The sequence below is a fragment of the Argopecten irradians genome, chromosome 11, assembly GCF_041381155.1.
Source record: "Argopecten irradians isolate NY chromosome 11, Ai_NY, whole genome shotgun sequence".
NCBI lineage: Eukaryota > Metazoa > Mollusca > Bivalvia > Pectinida > Pectinidae > Argopecten > Argopecten irradians.
Window position 1 is genome coordinate 23911600 of NC_091144.1, and position 15666 is coordinate 23927265.

The 15666-nt window shown below is 33.9% G+C and overlaps 1 protein-coding gene across 3 annotated transcripts; it reads right to left on the reverse strand.

The window, feature by feature from the left end:
* Positions 1 to 227: 227 nt before the first annotated feature.
* Positions 228 to 11310, reverse strand: LOC138335062 (uncharacterized). Of its 3 annotated transcripts, XM_069283965.1 has the most exons (4): positions 11150 to 11310; positions 7951 to 8074; positions 966 to 1089; positions 228 to 405 (listed from the first exon to the last, which is right to left on the reverse strand). In XM_069283965.1, exons 2-4 carry the CDS (start codon positions 7994 to 7996, stop codon positions 243 to 245), a joined length of 333 nt encoding a protein of 110 aa, XP_069140066.1. In that variant the 5' UTR covers positions 7997 to 8074; positions 11150 to 11310; the 3' UTR covers positions 228 to 242. The 3 variants fall into 3 exon arrangements, 2 of the variants coding, with proteins under 2 accessions (XP_069140066.1, XP_069140067.1); XM_069283966.1 differs by lacking the exons at positions 7951 to 8074; positions 11150 to 11310 and adding an exon at positions 3448 to 4000; XR_011210228.1 differs by lacking the exon at positions 966 to 1089 and having other exon boundaries at positions 249 to 405; positions 11150 to 11309.
* Positions 11311 to 15666: the final 4356 nt, after the last annotated feature.

Here is a 15666-nt window from a genome sequence, read left to right on the forward strand (position 1 = left end):
ACACAGAGTACACGTTCCATGCACTGTGAGCTGGAGATACTTAGATCCCGCACAAACATTATCGGGAATCACGTGGTACGTGAATTAGTCCAATTATTCCCTTTTGTTTTACTTGTGTTTAAAACAATATTTCGATGATAAATATTCGCGATTCATAACGCCCGCAAAATAGGCGGAAACGTATCACACGCGAAAATAAGCTGGTTTACAGCATGTTTGATAAAGTAGTATTGGTTATTTGGTTACATACCAAAATTGACGTTAGTCCCACCAGGTTGAGCTGGCTGGGTCATGATCACACCGACAGTCTTCTTCTTGTTACAGTGGTGACATAGGCATACCAGGAAGATGATACCCCCGAAAAATAGGACTGCACCGATCACACATCCAACGATAAGGCCAGTGCTGAAATAATGATCCTTGTGTTATAAAGAACTATGTAGTAAGTTTTCTGTCATTGTTGTTGCTATTGTTGTGGTGGTGGTGCATTCATAACGTTTAAACATTGAACCAGTCTGAGTGAGCTCATTCTTACTTTTTTTCTTGACAATTACAAATGGCTATACTGTTGTGTATAGAACTAGCTCCAATATTATCTCATTCCGATACCAATGGTTATTGTAAACGAAAGAGGTATTTACAAAAATATCATGTGCTTGCTTTTTACCTATTCTCTTTTGTTTAAATAAAAATGGGATGGAGGAAGTTCAGTATATATTTTAAAGTTACATATATTACAGCTTCAACTGTATGTTAGATATGGATACGTCATGTACATAATCATTTGCATATACAAATGCATGCAAATTATTCTTGTGTATAGGTTTATTTTCAATCAGAAACAGATCTGAACATCGACCACCACGGACCCTAAAATGTATGTAATATGTTTATACAAATGAATTTAAAGTTGTAATGTATGATGCATACGTAAATAAACGGTTAACAATTATCTGACTACTTACAAGTCTGCACAGCACTCCTGATCATAGTAAGTCCCACAGCAGTCATGTTCACAGTAAATGTAGTAATGCCAGGTACTACTTCCGCCAAAAGATTGTTTGCATTCTTCTGCAGCTATGGCCCCGTCTGGTAAGGAAAAGAGTAATTTTTCATGGGATATGACAAAGTTATTTATTACATAACTGGCCCGTACAGCTATGTCATACGACCATGTTATAAGAATCGTAAGACACATATGTAATAGAAATATTATGACTTCGTATTAAATATATACTGTATGATGTTGCAGAATTGTCTCAGAAGACGGAAACGTCACATCCAAGCTGGATTTCTACTGTTTGATATAGAGACACAGTCTTACTTATATTTCTATTAATTAAAAAAAAAGTTATATGATAAATATAATCTTATACTCGTGACTATGTGATATAACATTATCAAACTCGTTAAATAATTGTATATGCCACCTGCCTAAAGGCTCATGGCTTATAATATTATTGGATTCGTTTTATAAATTTTATATCACATAGCCACTCATGTAAGATCCTCTACGAATACTTTGTATAGAAACTCAAACCACTACTAGATGTGACGTAGACATATCAACTAGCGTTAACTATTAGAGTGATCAGGATGGATGGACAGTGACCATCGAAACTCCCGGTAAAGGTATGTGACGAAGGTATAATTTAGGTATTTTATCAAACGGAAATAGTGTACCAAACGTTATAAGGATATCAAAATTCCACTGAAACAAAAATGACTGTAGCAAACTAAGTATGTCTCATTAAAGCAATCCATTTGATCCTGGTATTATATATCATTTCTTTAGTAAAACAATTGCATAAGGTTGGTTTCAATAATCTAAAGAACAGCCATAAAAAATGTTAGAATTTGTAATTGCACTGGTCTCGGATGTGAACTATTCTTTACCTTCTAAATGTAGTTCGTATTACCTTAAGGTTATTAGGGGATGATCTGATCATACAAATAACTTCATTCATATTTAAATAGAAAGTGATGCCATTGGCTACTCTCGGCGTCACAGATAAACCATGAAGGAGCAAATGTCAAACAAATTATCTCATCTTAAATGATTATCTGGTAAAGCACCATATCATCGGTGATTATTTTTCTTATTTCAATACTTGTGTTATTAATGCGTTCCATGTTTTACCTTGAAAACTATGTCATAAGATTTTCACGGTATTAAGTTTCTTGGCTTTTGCACGGATAGCCATGGTAGCATAGTGACAACATCTCTAATGTTAATAGCTTATCATATCCGCCATCATGAAAATGATAAAAAGCATAAAGTCAAGTTTAACCTTACCTGAAATGTTCAGATCAAAAATCAAAAGTAGGATGAAAAGTGAAAGTGTGTACTTGTGCTTGACATGGAATATAAACATTTTAAATATTTTTTTAGTAATTGAAATCTGGATATTAGTCTTTAGCAAAGACAATACTAGCACAACACACATAGGCAATAGTTTTAGCCTTTATTATAGCTACATAGACACGACAGGCTGTCGGGTACTTTGGGTGTTGTGTCTTTTGGGTCTAATGGTATTTTGTAGATTAGTCCTTCTTTTTGAACTCTTAAACAATTGATCGATCGCTAGGAAGCATGTAGCCACGCCTCGTGCTCGCACACGCACGTGTTTCCATTTAATGTTGGAGCAAATATAATCGTATCCACAATACAAAATTCAAAGTCACGTGCTGTTTGATTGACACCGGAATTATTCAGTCTTGCATATTATTGTGGCTGTATGTCCTGTGAGTATTATTGAAGTTATCGAAAACAGAAGACATACCACCATTGTCTCGATGTGTGTTGTATAACTGTTTTTGTTGTCGTTACCGTTCCGCATTGGTGTTGGTGGCTCATTGTGATAAAGATAAATAATATTTCCAAGGAATTGTGTAGTTTTATTTTACAAAAATCTACAATGTTTTTTAATCGTGATACATATTAACAACTAGTGTGACAAAAGAAGACTACAGAAACACTTAACTAAAACGAAAAACAATATTTCTTCACGTCGACTCAAGTTAACAACGTGTTTTTTTTCACGTGAAATTAACTTTTTTGCCCCGGTCCAGGTGAAAGAAATATTGCCTGTGTAGATAGTACTAAATTCATGATATGTTTTCAGTGTTAGTTATAGCTTAATTTGAGAATACTTCACAAACTATGAAAATATTAGAGGAATTTAAAATATGTCTATCACATGTCATGTAACTACAACATTTTTTGTTCGAAAGCAACATATATTTTTTGCCCTTTTTACGTGTTATCCTTGCTAGAACAACCTCTTCTCGATTACAAGTCTTGTAAGAAAAATGACAACTATTCGCATGTGTTCAACCTATCATCACGACACAAACTTAACCCATGCTTTATAGTGATCTGGTGAATTTCATTACGTTTCAGACATGAAATAGAAATAATTTTCCCAATTAAACATGTTTACTTACTTGCCAATATTCCCAGTGCAAATGATATAAAAAGTATATCAATCATTGTGATAGAATAAGATCCTTAAAAGCAGATTTAGTCCAGTGTTGTCCAAATCTTAAATCATATGCTAATGACGACGCACATGTATACTGCCAATAACAATTGAACTCCTTAACGCAGATTTAAACAATATACCAGACAAACGGTTGATTGATCTGACTTCACGTGACTGACGCTATTCACAGAATAACAAAGATGATATTTATATAAAGGCCCTGTCCCACTGAAGAGCGGATTAATCACGAATGAATTGAGTTTACAAATTTCAGCCGTTCGTTGTCATCCGCAAAAAAAATGGCCAAAGACAACAAATTTTTCAGTATAAATTACGGATATATTAATAACCTAGAGCACGTGGAGCAAATTCATGACAAACAAAAGCGGATATTGCACGAATAAAAATCGAATACGATAAGTGATGCTCTCCCGTGTGGGGCCCAATAGGTATTTTTTTCCAATATTGCGGACATGTAAGAAACAATTACGAATATATAACGCATATATTGAGGAAACAGGTAGGAAGTATTGCGAAATTCTAACGGTACAACATACGGATCTAATTGATATTGTGCTATTAGCGGCCAACTGTAGCGCGGAAACTGAAACGGTTGTGTTGACGCAGTACTTGGTATCTGAATTGCGGTCGGTGCACAGAAACTCTGCTTTCGATCCTTTCGATATTGGCTTTTCACACCTACATCATTACTTCAACAAAGACATCAGCAGACTGCAACTCCAATCCTACCTCCTTAAAAATACAAACAAGGTTCAGTCTGTTTCAAACTGCAAATCAAAACAGACAATTGTTTTCTTTTCTGTGCTTGAAACAATTACGTTGGCTTGAACATCTATGTTTGCCGAGGTCCCATTACTAACGACTGTACTTCCAGTTGACAGACTAAAAATAGATATACGGACCAAGGAGATATGTGATATTCTGCCATATTCTACAACAAGGTAGCTTTTGGTTTACGCAACACGTTTTGTTTTGTATTCCGCAAACATTACATCTTCGTTTGTTCTCAAATCAAATGGAAAAGCAGACGTAATATAAAACGCTGAACTCAATATGCATTCGCTACAAATTACATTAATTCGTGATGTCGACGTGAAAGGTACGCAAAAATATCAGTTTTACAAACTGTCCCCAGTTCGCTATCAAAGTTGTTAAAACCCTGTTCAGTTGCGGAATATCAGGCGAATAACAGCGGATAAATTACAGCGCATGGTAAATAAGCAAATAGTCGTATGTAAATCTGAATGATTTTCCACAATCAAAATTGTGTGCTGTTCAAAATCCAGGGAACGGACAAACATGCATTTTGCGGAAAATTGCGGACGAGTGCGATATTGAAACGGCCCGTTATAAGACCTGAGTACATTCAGCGAATACCAGCCAATGTTTGTGCGCAAAGCCCAGTTCGCGAAATCTTCATTAACTGCCAGTGGGTACCGGCCTGTTTTTTTAACAAAAACCCTGATGGCACAAACATAACACACCCAAGAAGATTTTTTTTTTTTTAACGTAATGTAACATATATTGAATTTTCTGCGAAAATTTAGTTCGTGTACTGTAAGTTAGTCCTACTTGATAGACGTCCATGTGTAATACACCTCTTTGAGTAGTACATACAGTACTTTACGGAAATGATATAATGGCCTGACAGGAATTGGAGATAACTCGCTATAGGTTAATCGCACAATTGTTAATGTATCCTTTGTGAATTATAATATATTATTATACTATAACTAGTAAGGATCAATCTTAACAATTAGATCAAGCGGTGACTACAGTAATAGTAAAATCATACACAACGAAAATACAATTCAGTCATCCAAAAATTGCTCCACTTGATTGTATAAATGGAATTTTATCTTTCAGAACTTTTAAATCGCTTATTATATGCAAATGCTGTCTATTGAAATATTTTGCACAATATGTGTTAATTCTAGTACGTACATTACATTGGATACTAATCTTCACTGAATAAAACCAAACTGTATAACGTTACGACTCGCAAACACATGACAATGAAAATGAATAAAATCGAGTAATTAATAATTTTTATTAAACATTAAATGTTAAAGGACCGCCTAAGTTCTAAATCAACACAGGTTACTTGAATATCACTGTCACAAGACGACAAAACAGCTAGATGGAATCATATATTACACATATGGATCCATTTTGTTAGGGGTTATGCAATCTCCATAAGGCCTTTGATATAGATCTTTCTTATGATTTAACTTTTAAGAAACTTTTAAATGTTTGTTTCGGGAAACATTGGGGGCCTTATACATTTATTGGAAAAATTGGAGGAAAATTGGAAAATCAATATCCATTTTGTTGAGCGGCCTGTCCCCAGGTTCTATTCTGATAAAAGATTTTTACATCATATCGCATCAGGGGGACGTCTTTAAGTTCCCTTTTAAACAGCACCGTAAAAGGATATTTTTTGTTATTATCTGTTGGAAACATTTTATCAGCGCGCCATTTAAATTATCACGTCTTACAAAACATTCAAGAGAACCACAAAATTAAAACACAAACAGTATATCTCACTTTATAATATACATAAGATATTGTCACAAAGTCACAGTTAGATAGTAAACAGGTTTATTTTGCTGGTGGCGCTCCGCCTCGTTAGCTTTCCTTATAGTGCACGGGGTGTGTATGAAGTCGATCATTGATTTGGGGTGAGGATAACGCTGGATGACTGGGTGTTGGGGTGCCCATGTGTGGCTGTGTAGAATGGTAGGGGTCCCATGGTTGTTAGGTAGCCAGGCTGTTGGTAGGTGACCTGGTTGCTACTGTAAAATAGCAATAATTTCAATGCATGCATTAGCTAAAGGCATTACATTGAATGTTTTTTATATCCTTATATAACGGGGTAATACTATTGTTTACCAAAATCAAATCGGTGAGTTAAAATTGCTAAAATTAATTAACCGTGAATTTGGTCAGTTTTAATTATATTTGTTCTAGTTTTTCTCTCTATAGTTGTCCACCATTTTGTTTAATTAAATAGCGAAAAGAACCATCAGTTACGTTACCCATATTGACGATTATTGCCTGGGGTTGTGCCATGACACACGACAGTCTTTCTTCTTGTTACAGTGGTGACACAGGCATACCACGAGGATGATACCCCCAAAAAATAGGATTGTGCAGCGATCACACATCCAACGATAAGGCCAGGTGCTGAAACCAGCCGTCCGAGTCTTATAAAAACTATATGATAAGTGACAGATAGTTGGCGTTGTTGATGGCGGATATGATGATGGGGTAGTAGTGATTTATGATATATGTATTTGTAGTTGTCGTTGGTTACTGTTGTTGTTGTTGTTGAGAGGACATATGTTTTTATAGTGTAAAAGGGAGCGGGTCGGTGTGGTTTGTACATAGTGTTAAAATAGGTCTCTTTCACTCAGCTGACTGAACATGCTCTACTTTGGCTCAGTCGGTAGAGCCGAAGTTTTTCTCACACGAAGACACTCGGATTCGATTCCAGGTCGGTGCACTCGGACAAGAATCATAATGTGCAGTTTCCCTGTTCTTCTACAATAATATGCGGTGTTAATTTGAAGAAGTTTATCAATGGAAAGGTTCAAAATATACTGTGAGGGTTCAAGAGGTTGTCTTTAAAAATAATATATCTAAGAATAAACGCAGCTTTTCTGAAGCTTTTCTGAATTGAATAAATTTTCAAAAAGATTATTATTCTATTATGGCCCTTTCCAGAGGAAATTGTTCTCCTATAGTGTTGTCCTGGTGCGGTTATAGTCCCCTCATCATTTCATTATGACGTCATATATTTGGGTCACGTGCTCATCTCCCCGGGGACTATTACTTAAGTATATTTCTCGTAGTCTGGTATAGTCTCCCGTAGTCAGGAAGTGAAAGAGAACTGTCGCAAAATATACCATGGCTATTATCCAATCGCATTCCTAGTTCATGTATTTACGTTACATATTTACGGTACGAACAAAGAAGTCGTTTGTGTGTTTATAGCGGGTGGCAATGGGCAAGAAGGACTTTTAAACAATCTTGTCTGTCCTGTTTGTTATAAACGAATAACTTCTATTGGTTAGATCTTTGAAGCTACTTCTATAGACCAAAAGAACAGTACGTCGATATTATGACGTCATACTTATATGATTTTTTCGCTGGAAATTTTATATGCAGCATAGTCATTGGCCAAACTAAACTATTGTATAAGATATCAATTCGCAATAATTGAATCTGTTCTATTGTAAAAGCAAAGTACAAACATGGAAATTAACGCCTTATAAGTATCACATAGTGTTAATCACATGAAATTATAAGCTTTAATCTCAATATTTTTGGGTTCGTGGAGTTTAGACTGAAAACAGGCGGAGATTCTTTTCACAGGACGATTCTCGTCTATGAAAGAATACCATTCCATGATTTTATGAAGTCTATACATACATATACTTACTAGTTTGCACAGCACTCCTGATTGTAATAGGTTCCACAGCAGCCATGTTCACAGTAGACGTAAAAGTGCCAGGTATCACTGCCTCCTAGTGAAGCTTTGCAGTCTTCAGCAGACACCAGACTATCTGTAGACACAAGCATAAATACTAATTCTAAAACACGAAGTTAACATGTCCTTAAATAACTGCTTAAGATCAAAAGGATAATTAGAAGAAAGAATTCTGTCTGAAAGACACAATCGACGATTTTGACGTGATTTAGGATTATCTTTTTTTAAATTACATAGAAAAGTATAATTTGATACATTATAATGACCAAATAAGAACCAATGGATTTTGAAACAACGTTGTTTTTAAGTTTTTTGGTTTGTTTCATTGATTTAAATACATAAAAAAATAATTTGATACGAAATTTGGACAGTCAGGTCCATTTAAGAATATAAATTGTTAATGGAGGAGGTAAAAGCTGGAATGTCCGGAGAAAGCAAGCTACCTATATTCAGAATCGAATGAAGATTCGAAAATCTTGTTTACTTGTTATATTATTTCATCAATTTAACCATTGATGTCGCTATTTTTTAACTTCATCGGGTATGAAAGAAATTATCGATTGCAAACTGGTGTAAATCCGCAAGGAATAACCCGATGAAGTTAACAAATAGTTACAGCAATGCCTCTAATCATTTTTCAGACTACTTGCTAACATAAATTATGTTTAAATGTACGTATGATTTTCGATTTTTTTTCCAATACGCAATGTCGACGTCCTCTATAGTGACGCCATGATAACGTTGAGTTTTCGTGCCATTCTCGGATATTTTAATAGTATGAAGAAAAAAGAATCTGCCAATTAGAAAGGCCGATTAAGTATGAACACATAAACTGATTATTTAAATTTGATTTTTAGTTTTTTCTTTCTTACTTTCATTCATTATTTTTTCTCGGTCCGTTAAGGGCATATCATTAATCTCTTGATGTACAGCAAAAGTGTTACAGTTCATCTACCATAGAGGGAGGAAACATTAAAAAAACTATTTAAGAGGGACATTTTTCCAAAGAAGAAACAGATAAACCCCTGTTGAAGGAACAATCTGCCACTTTATCTTTCTACCTAAAATGTCAGCAACTCTTTGTTTTACTTGAATGAATTGAAACAATATGTGTTTATTAAAGTCTAAGGCTCTATCTATTAATTCTGTCTTATTGTTTTCTATCCAATCAAATTATCGCTACAAATTATTATAATGTATCCGTCAACGGTCCCTCGATAACAACAAGTAGTCAATTAACAAAAATGACGATAAAAATACATAATGGCAAGTTTAAACCTTTTTCTGAAAATGTGAAATCAAACTTAAGCTCAAAACTTTTCCCAAAAAAAAAATCCGTATTTTTTCTACGTATTAGGGGCGTGTCCTTAACACGGTTTAGAGGGAATTACAGAACGCATTTGTAAAAGTTTCAAACTATTGTCGATTTCAGAAGTAATTCCCCATGTAGTACACATTTTCAATGACTGCAAGTTTAATTCACCAACAACGAACCCCCAAACAACAGTATTATTTCTTCATAAACAGTTTTGGACTTACGGCGAGACATCAGATAATGTAGCGACAAACGAGAAATGTTTATTATGACAACATTCAAGCATGATCATAATTGAAAGAGCTAATGTCTTTGTCTCACGCACATGAACTGATAAAGACGGTCATGCCGTTTGGATATTTCATTATAATACAATATAAATAGACTACAATGTATGCCAAATTTACGGTTTTGAACTTAAAAACAAAACGTATGTACCCGTGTGTTATAGTTTTAGTTCAGGACATTGTGTAATTCAGCGAGGATTTAATTATATACGTTAGGGATTTGGCGTCTGACAAATACAGACCTGAACATTATTCAGGTGGCACGAACCCATTGTCTCAAGACACGTTATATACCGGGCCTTATTATTGTTACCATTCTTTGGTTTTTTTGTGTATTGTTCTCGTACCGATAGAACGAACATACGTACCCGGCCTCCTATACCTTTCGGTCTTTTCTAAAGACGACACCATTATCTGTTTAGAAGTCTTTATAGTTACAATATTGCAGCTATCGTACCGATAAGAGCGGTTGTCCTACCCCAATGTTTTATAAAGGGACAACTAATAGACACTTTTGTGTTCAAATAGTTTTCAGACAAAAACGAAAAAATGACTTCCATTTTTTGAAATATCTCTTTTGGTTCCTAGTTTTCAGAATAAAAAGTGAGTTCCTCGCCTATTTGAAAAAAAAAGTTCTAAAAAAAAAAGGTTTGCCGTTCAGAAACAAAATAAGCATTCATATCGTATGGATATTTATAGTAATGTGTCTGAAACCCTACAAAGGCAATATAATCTGCAGGTCAAGTTGACCCCAGGTGACATGAAAAAATCTTGACCTTTAATTGACCTGAAATTGATCTGAAATGCAACCTGAAAACTGAGGTAAATTTCACATGAAGCTGCAGGTCTCACTTTCATTCTAGCAGTCCAATATAAAAACAAGAGGGGCAATGTTTTAAGTATTTATCGGCCTAACGGCCTCCAAGTGTTCTTTCTACACCAACAAACTGTATATGTTTGCCTTGTATCTGCTTATAATCTATACTTAATACCCTTGTTTTTAACTTAAACAGTAAAAAGTACTGAATAAACGGAGGAAATAAGCATTTACATGCTCTCATAATTCTATATTTCATAAATAAAGTGTTTTTCGTATTCAATCACAAGTCAAATGTGCCATCATTGTCATACTCACCAATCAAGAAGAGTTTTTAATATGTTATTCATCACCAAAAATTACAAACATTTTGTTAACCACAATACTTATAATGTAAAGGTTTCAATTTTACAATGTCAATTAATAGTTCAAAGTGAATATTTGCAGTACAGCCAAAAATCGTGGTATTTACTCCTACGGTGCACACAATCAAACTAAGAAACGTCTACCATTTCATTTCATATTTTAAAAATAATATCAGTAATTGCAAAGTGACCTAACATAAAGCATAAAAAACAAGAATTTTTACGGTCAATTAATTCTAAATTGCAACTCATGTCTATAAAGCATTATATATGCAGTGTCCATGTCGTTTTGAATGATTTCAATTGATTACTGAAAACAAAAAACAAAACATGTCAAACATATTTAAAATCACATAGTTCCACTTACTTGCTAAAATTCCACAAAACAATGAAATAGAAATTATATCAAACATGATGGCCGAATAGAATCAGTGCGATCACTATAATCCTAGCTATAATTCCGGCTAGATGTTTTATCTAAATGACCGAATACACGACCTACTCGAGCTGATCAATCCGACTGGGTTAACACGTAGTTAAATAGCCCACGAAACCCAAGGTTCATTGTCTCTTCAGTGTTGTGGTTACGTGATTGCACGTAGTCACAAACACATTATCAAACCCTATGGACATCAAAAGTTATGTTCTGTAATGTTCATACTCATGAATCAAGAAGGGCTTTTGATATTTTATTCGCCACCAAAAGTTAGCAACGTTTTGAGAACAAATAATGGTTGAAAATGTGTTTTAGCAGTAGTATCAAAAAGCAGTATGCTTATATTTACAGGCATAAAATAAGTACATATGGTCTGACCATAGTTGATCCAAAAAATCATCACATGTTGAATGTTGAATGTCGAATGTCGAGCTGCACAACATTCAAAAGTCCGTTCGTTAGTCAGTTATATGTAAGTTCTGAATGTTGAATGTCGTTTGTCGAGCTGCACAACATTCAGATTTTGTTCTCGTTGGCCAGTTATTGGTTCTTAATGTTGAATGTCGTATGTCGAGCTGCACAACATTCAGATTTTGAATGTTGAATGTCGAGCTTCGCAACATTCAGATTTGTTGTCGTTGGCCAGTTATTGGTTTTGAATGTTGAATGTCGTATGTCGAGCTGTGCAACATTCAAACTTCTGCTCGGTGGCCAACGATATTTGAAAGTTGAATGTCGAATGTCGTATATCGAGCCAACTTCACACAGCCGGCAAATTAGTGTTTGTCATGCTCGAAACAAAAAATGACATAATTGCCTCTACAATGTACCTTTAAGTTATATTTGGTATGAAAATAATGGTAAAGCATGCACTGAATAGATTTAATATTCGTGTTTTAAAATGTTAAGTTTAAAAAAGTTCAAATAACTGAACAAATACACGGGCATAATAGTGTCGTTTTTCTGATGTTATCTCCTTTGAGGCCATTGGAAATAAATACTTACAAATTAGGCTTGTTTTCCTTTGTTAGCTACAGTTAATGACCAATACGCCTCTCTTTTTGTGTAATGGTAGTTGAATTGTAGCCTTCTCTTTGGATGGTTACTTACACACTTCACTAATTTTACTACCTAGTATTTACTTGGGTCACATAATTCAAGAAATTAACATTCAGGCTACAGAAAGCTGCTTTAAAGATGCTCCACCGCCGACAGAGCATAAATGATATTCATCATTTGAACAATAATTGGTGTTTAATCGTGTATATATATATGCCTAATCAACACAAAAATAACATAAAATAATTTGTTTTGCCTTTGGTGCATGCGCAATCATTACTTTATTATATATAAGATATAGTGCCACGGAATTGTTTCGGGATGCAATTAATTATTTTTCATATTTTTAACTTGAAGTAAAATTAGAAGCTCAAACTTTTCAATGGTGGTAATGGTGTAAAGTAAGTAATTTTTTTAACTGAAGAAAAATACAAAATCGTCTGCTCCTGTTTTTGATAGTGTAAAAATACCATTTGTCAGCGGTGGAGCATCTTTAAAGTATCCAAATATTGTAATGATCATGTAAAATATCTATATGTTTAAACTATTTATTCTAAAATCATTATAAATCTTCCTATTTGGGTGACGATGCCTAGTAATGATGGCAAAATCTCTCCCAACCTTTAAGTTCTGTCCTTTTAGATATCATGATTTACGTTACTCTTCTTATTAGGGTGTTGTGGGGTATATATCTGGTATAGGCCTGGATTACAGGCTTTTGCTAATATTTAGCTATGGACATACATTTACAATAGGAAACTCATGTAGAATCACTGGATATAATTATTCAATTTCTTCTGCCTTACACAGTTATATTAAGATACATTGCTATTGAAAATGTATTATTTATGCATAAGAGCATATGATTCAGTAAATCTTTGTTCAATTTTATATAATAAATTCCTTTTGTTTCTATGCTAATCATGTATCTTAATTAAGTAAGGGGTGCCTTGGAATCTCGATTGACCTAGAAAATAAGCCTGTAGTGTTCTACAGTGTAAATGAAAGTTGGTGTAGTTGTTATCACTCTCAAGTGATACGAAAACTAGCTCGCTCTCCTCCGCCACTACATATTGGTGGGCCTGCATTGTAGGCCGAACCTGAATCTGCACCAGTGGAGTAAAACATTTTTGGCTAAAACTACTCCAATCACTGTAGTGTATTTTACATTTAAATTGTATGATAATAAGAGAAAAAATTAGCAATTTACAGATAGTTATTTATTGCTTTTGGCGTACCTTACGGGAGCCAGCATCTGACTTAGTATGCATTAGTATATTTTAATTTAGTTTTTTAATTTTAATTTAATTAGTATATATCTATATAATTATACACAGTTACATGAATACTATAATCTTGTAGGGTTTTGACCATGATGGCAGAATTATGGTCAAAACTCTACAAGATTCTATTATTCATGTCACAAGTGTAAGCGACCTTGAAATATTCCTGAAAATTAAACTCAATATCACAAAATCCAAACCAAGCTGGTCCCTCCATGTGCCAACTAACACTGTTACAGGTCCTCTGAAGGATGGCTTACCCTCTGATCTCAATGCTAGTGCGCCTAGCTATATCCCGTTGCCTGGTTCGATGACCTCGACACCACTGTCAATGCCTTAATGGTGAACTATAGACATTGACCTTCATTACTATTATACCACTCTACTATCTCAAAATGGTCGTATTAAGCAAATCGCATAATAAAAACATGTAATCTATAAATTTGATATATTATGCTACTTATAGAATGAGATCTTATTTTATCATATCCATATGATTTAATTGTAATTAGTTTAATATGTTATCTATAACTTATATGTAAATACCACCTGTTTACCATGACCATTATAGTTATAATAATCTTCTTCCTAATTGAAGTTTTATTTATTATATTACTTTTCCTATTTAGTACTTTCTACTAATATTAATTCATTTTTTTACTTCAGATATTTCCTGCAGCAATATATAGTAAGTACTATGCGGATAAGTATTCGTTTTGCAACAAAAGCATAAGCAAGACCTGATCTAATATCTATCTTAGCTTGCTTGTCTAGCCACTGCATGGACAGCTTTTTGTTTAATTGGTTTTTGTTGTTGTTTTCTTTTTGTTTTGTTTTTGCTCGCTTGTCCAAGCATTACTTATTGTTGGCTTGTGTGTTTGTCTTCCTTTATATTCAAGTTTATTCTTATTTTAGTTACTTACTTATTTATCAACTTATAATTTATTTATTTCCTAATTATACCTATATGGTTTATTGTTTATGGTTTTCTTTTCATTAGAATTTCTTTTTTTCTTCTTTTTTTCCCTTTCTTTATTGCTCTACTTTTAAATTTTATCTGTAATCATGAATTTAGTTTTACATTAATCAACAATGTTTGTCTTATATATATATAAGTATAATAAATAAGTTTTTAAATTTGTTTTGTAAAGTTGTAATGTTAATTGTATAGTTAATAATTGTTCATAGCTCGTCAGGTACACGTAGTCTTCGTTAGTTGGGTCCGTATAGCTTCTTGTGCGTGGAGAGTTGTTGAATGATGATTGACTCCGATGGTTTTGTCAACATTTTATTCTTTTGTACGTCATATGTTATATAGAGTCATCGTTGATATGTGGTCGAAAATTGGACCACACACCTTTGTGTGTTGTCCAATCTAGCTCCATCTCTCTCTCTCTAGCCTGTCTAGCTGTCTCCCTCTCGACAAACCCCGGTTATCTCTATTTATAATAGTTAACGTGTACGCATACATTATATAACAACGAGAGCAGGGAGATTAAAGATCACTATTTGGCCATGATACTATACCACATTGCAAGACCTGGGACACACACGAGTAGTTACGTAGTTGTAAGTCTATAACAATATATTGTGAAATAAAACTTTTTTATATTATACAAGCTACAAACTATTCTAGCTCCTCTATTTTATTTATTGATTGTCTCCCTCTGACTGTATCCAAATCAATTATTGCCAATTACAAGCTATATTATTCTATCTACTCTATTTTATTTATTCAATGTCTCCCTTTGACTGCATTCAAATCCGTTGTGGCTTTTTACAAGCTACATAAGACGGTTTTCTCCTTATTATAAGATGTTTTCTCCTTATTACAAGATGATTTCTCCTTATTACAAGATGTTTTCTCCTTATTACAAAGATGTTTTCTCCTTATTACATGATGTTTTCTTATTATTATAGATTTTTCTCCTTATTCAAAAGATGTTTTCTCCTTTATTACATGATGTTTTTCTTATTACAAGATATTTTCTCCTTATCAAAAGATGTTTTCTCCTTATTACAAGATGTTTTCTCCTTATTACTTTTTATTGCAAGATGTTTTCTCCTTATTACATGATGTTTTCCTCCTACAACAATATGTTTTCT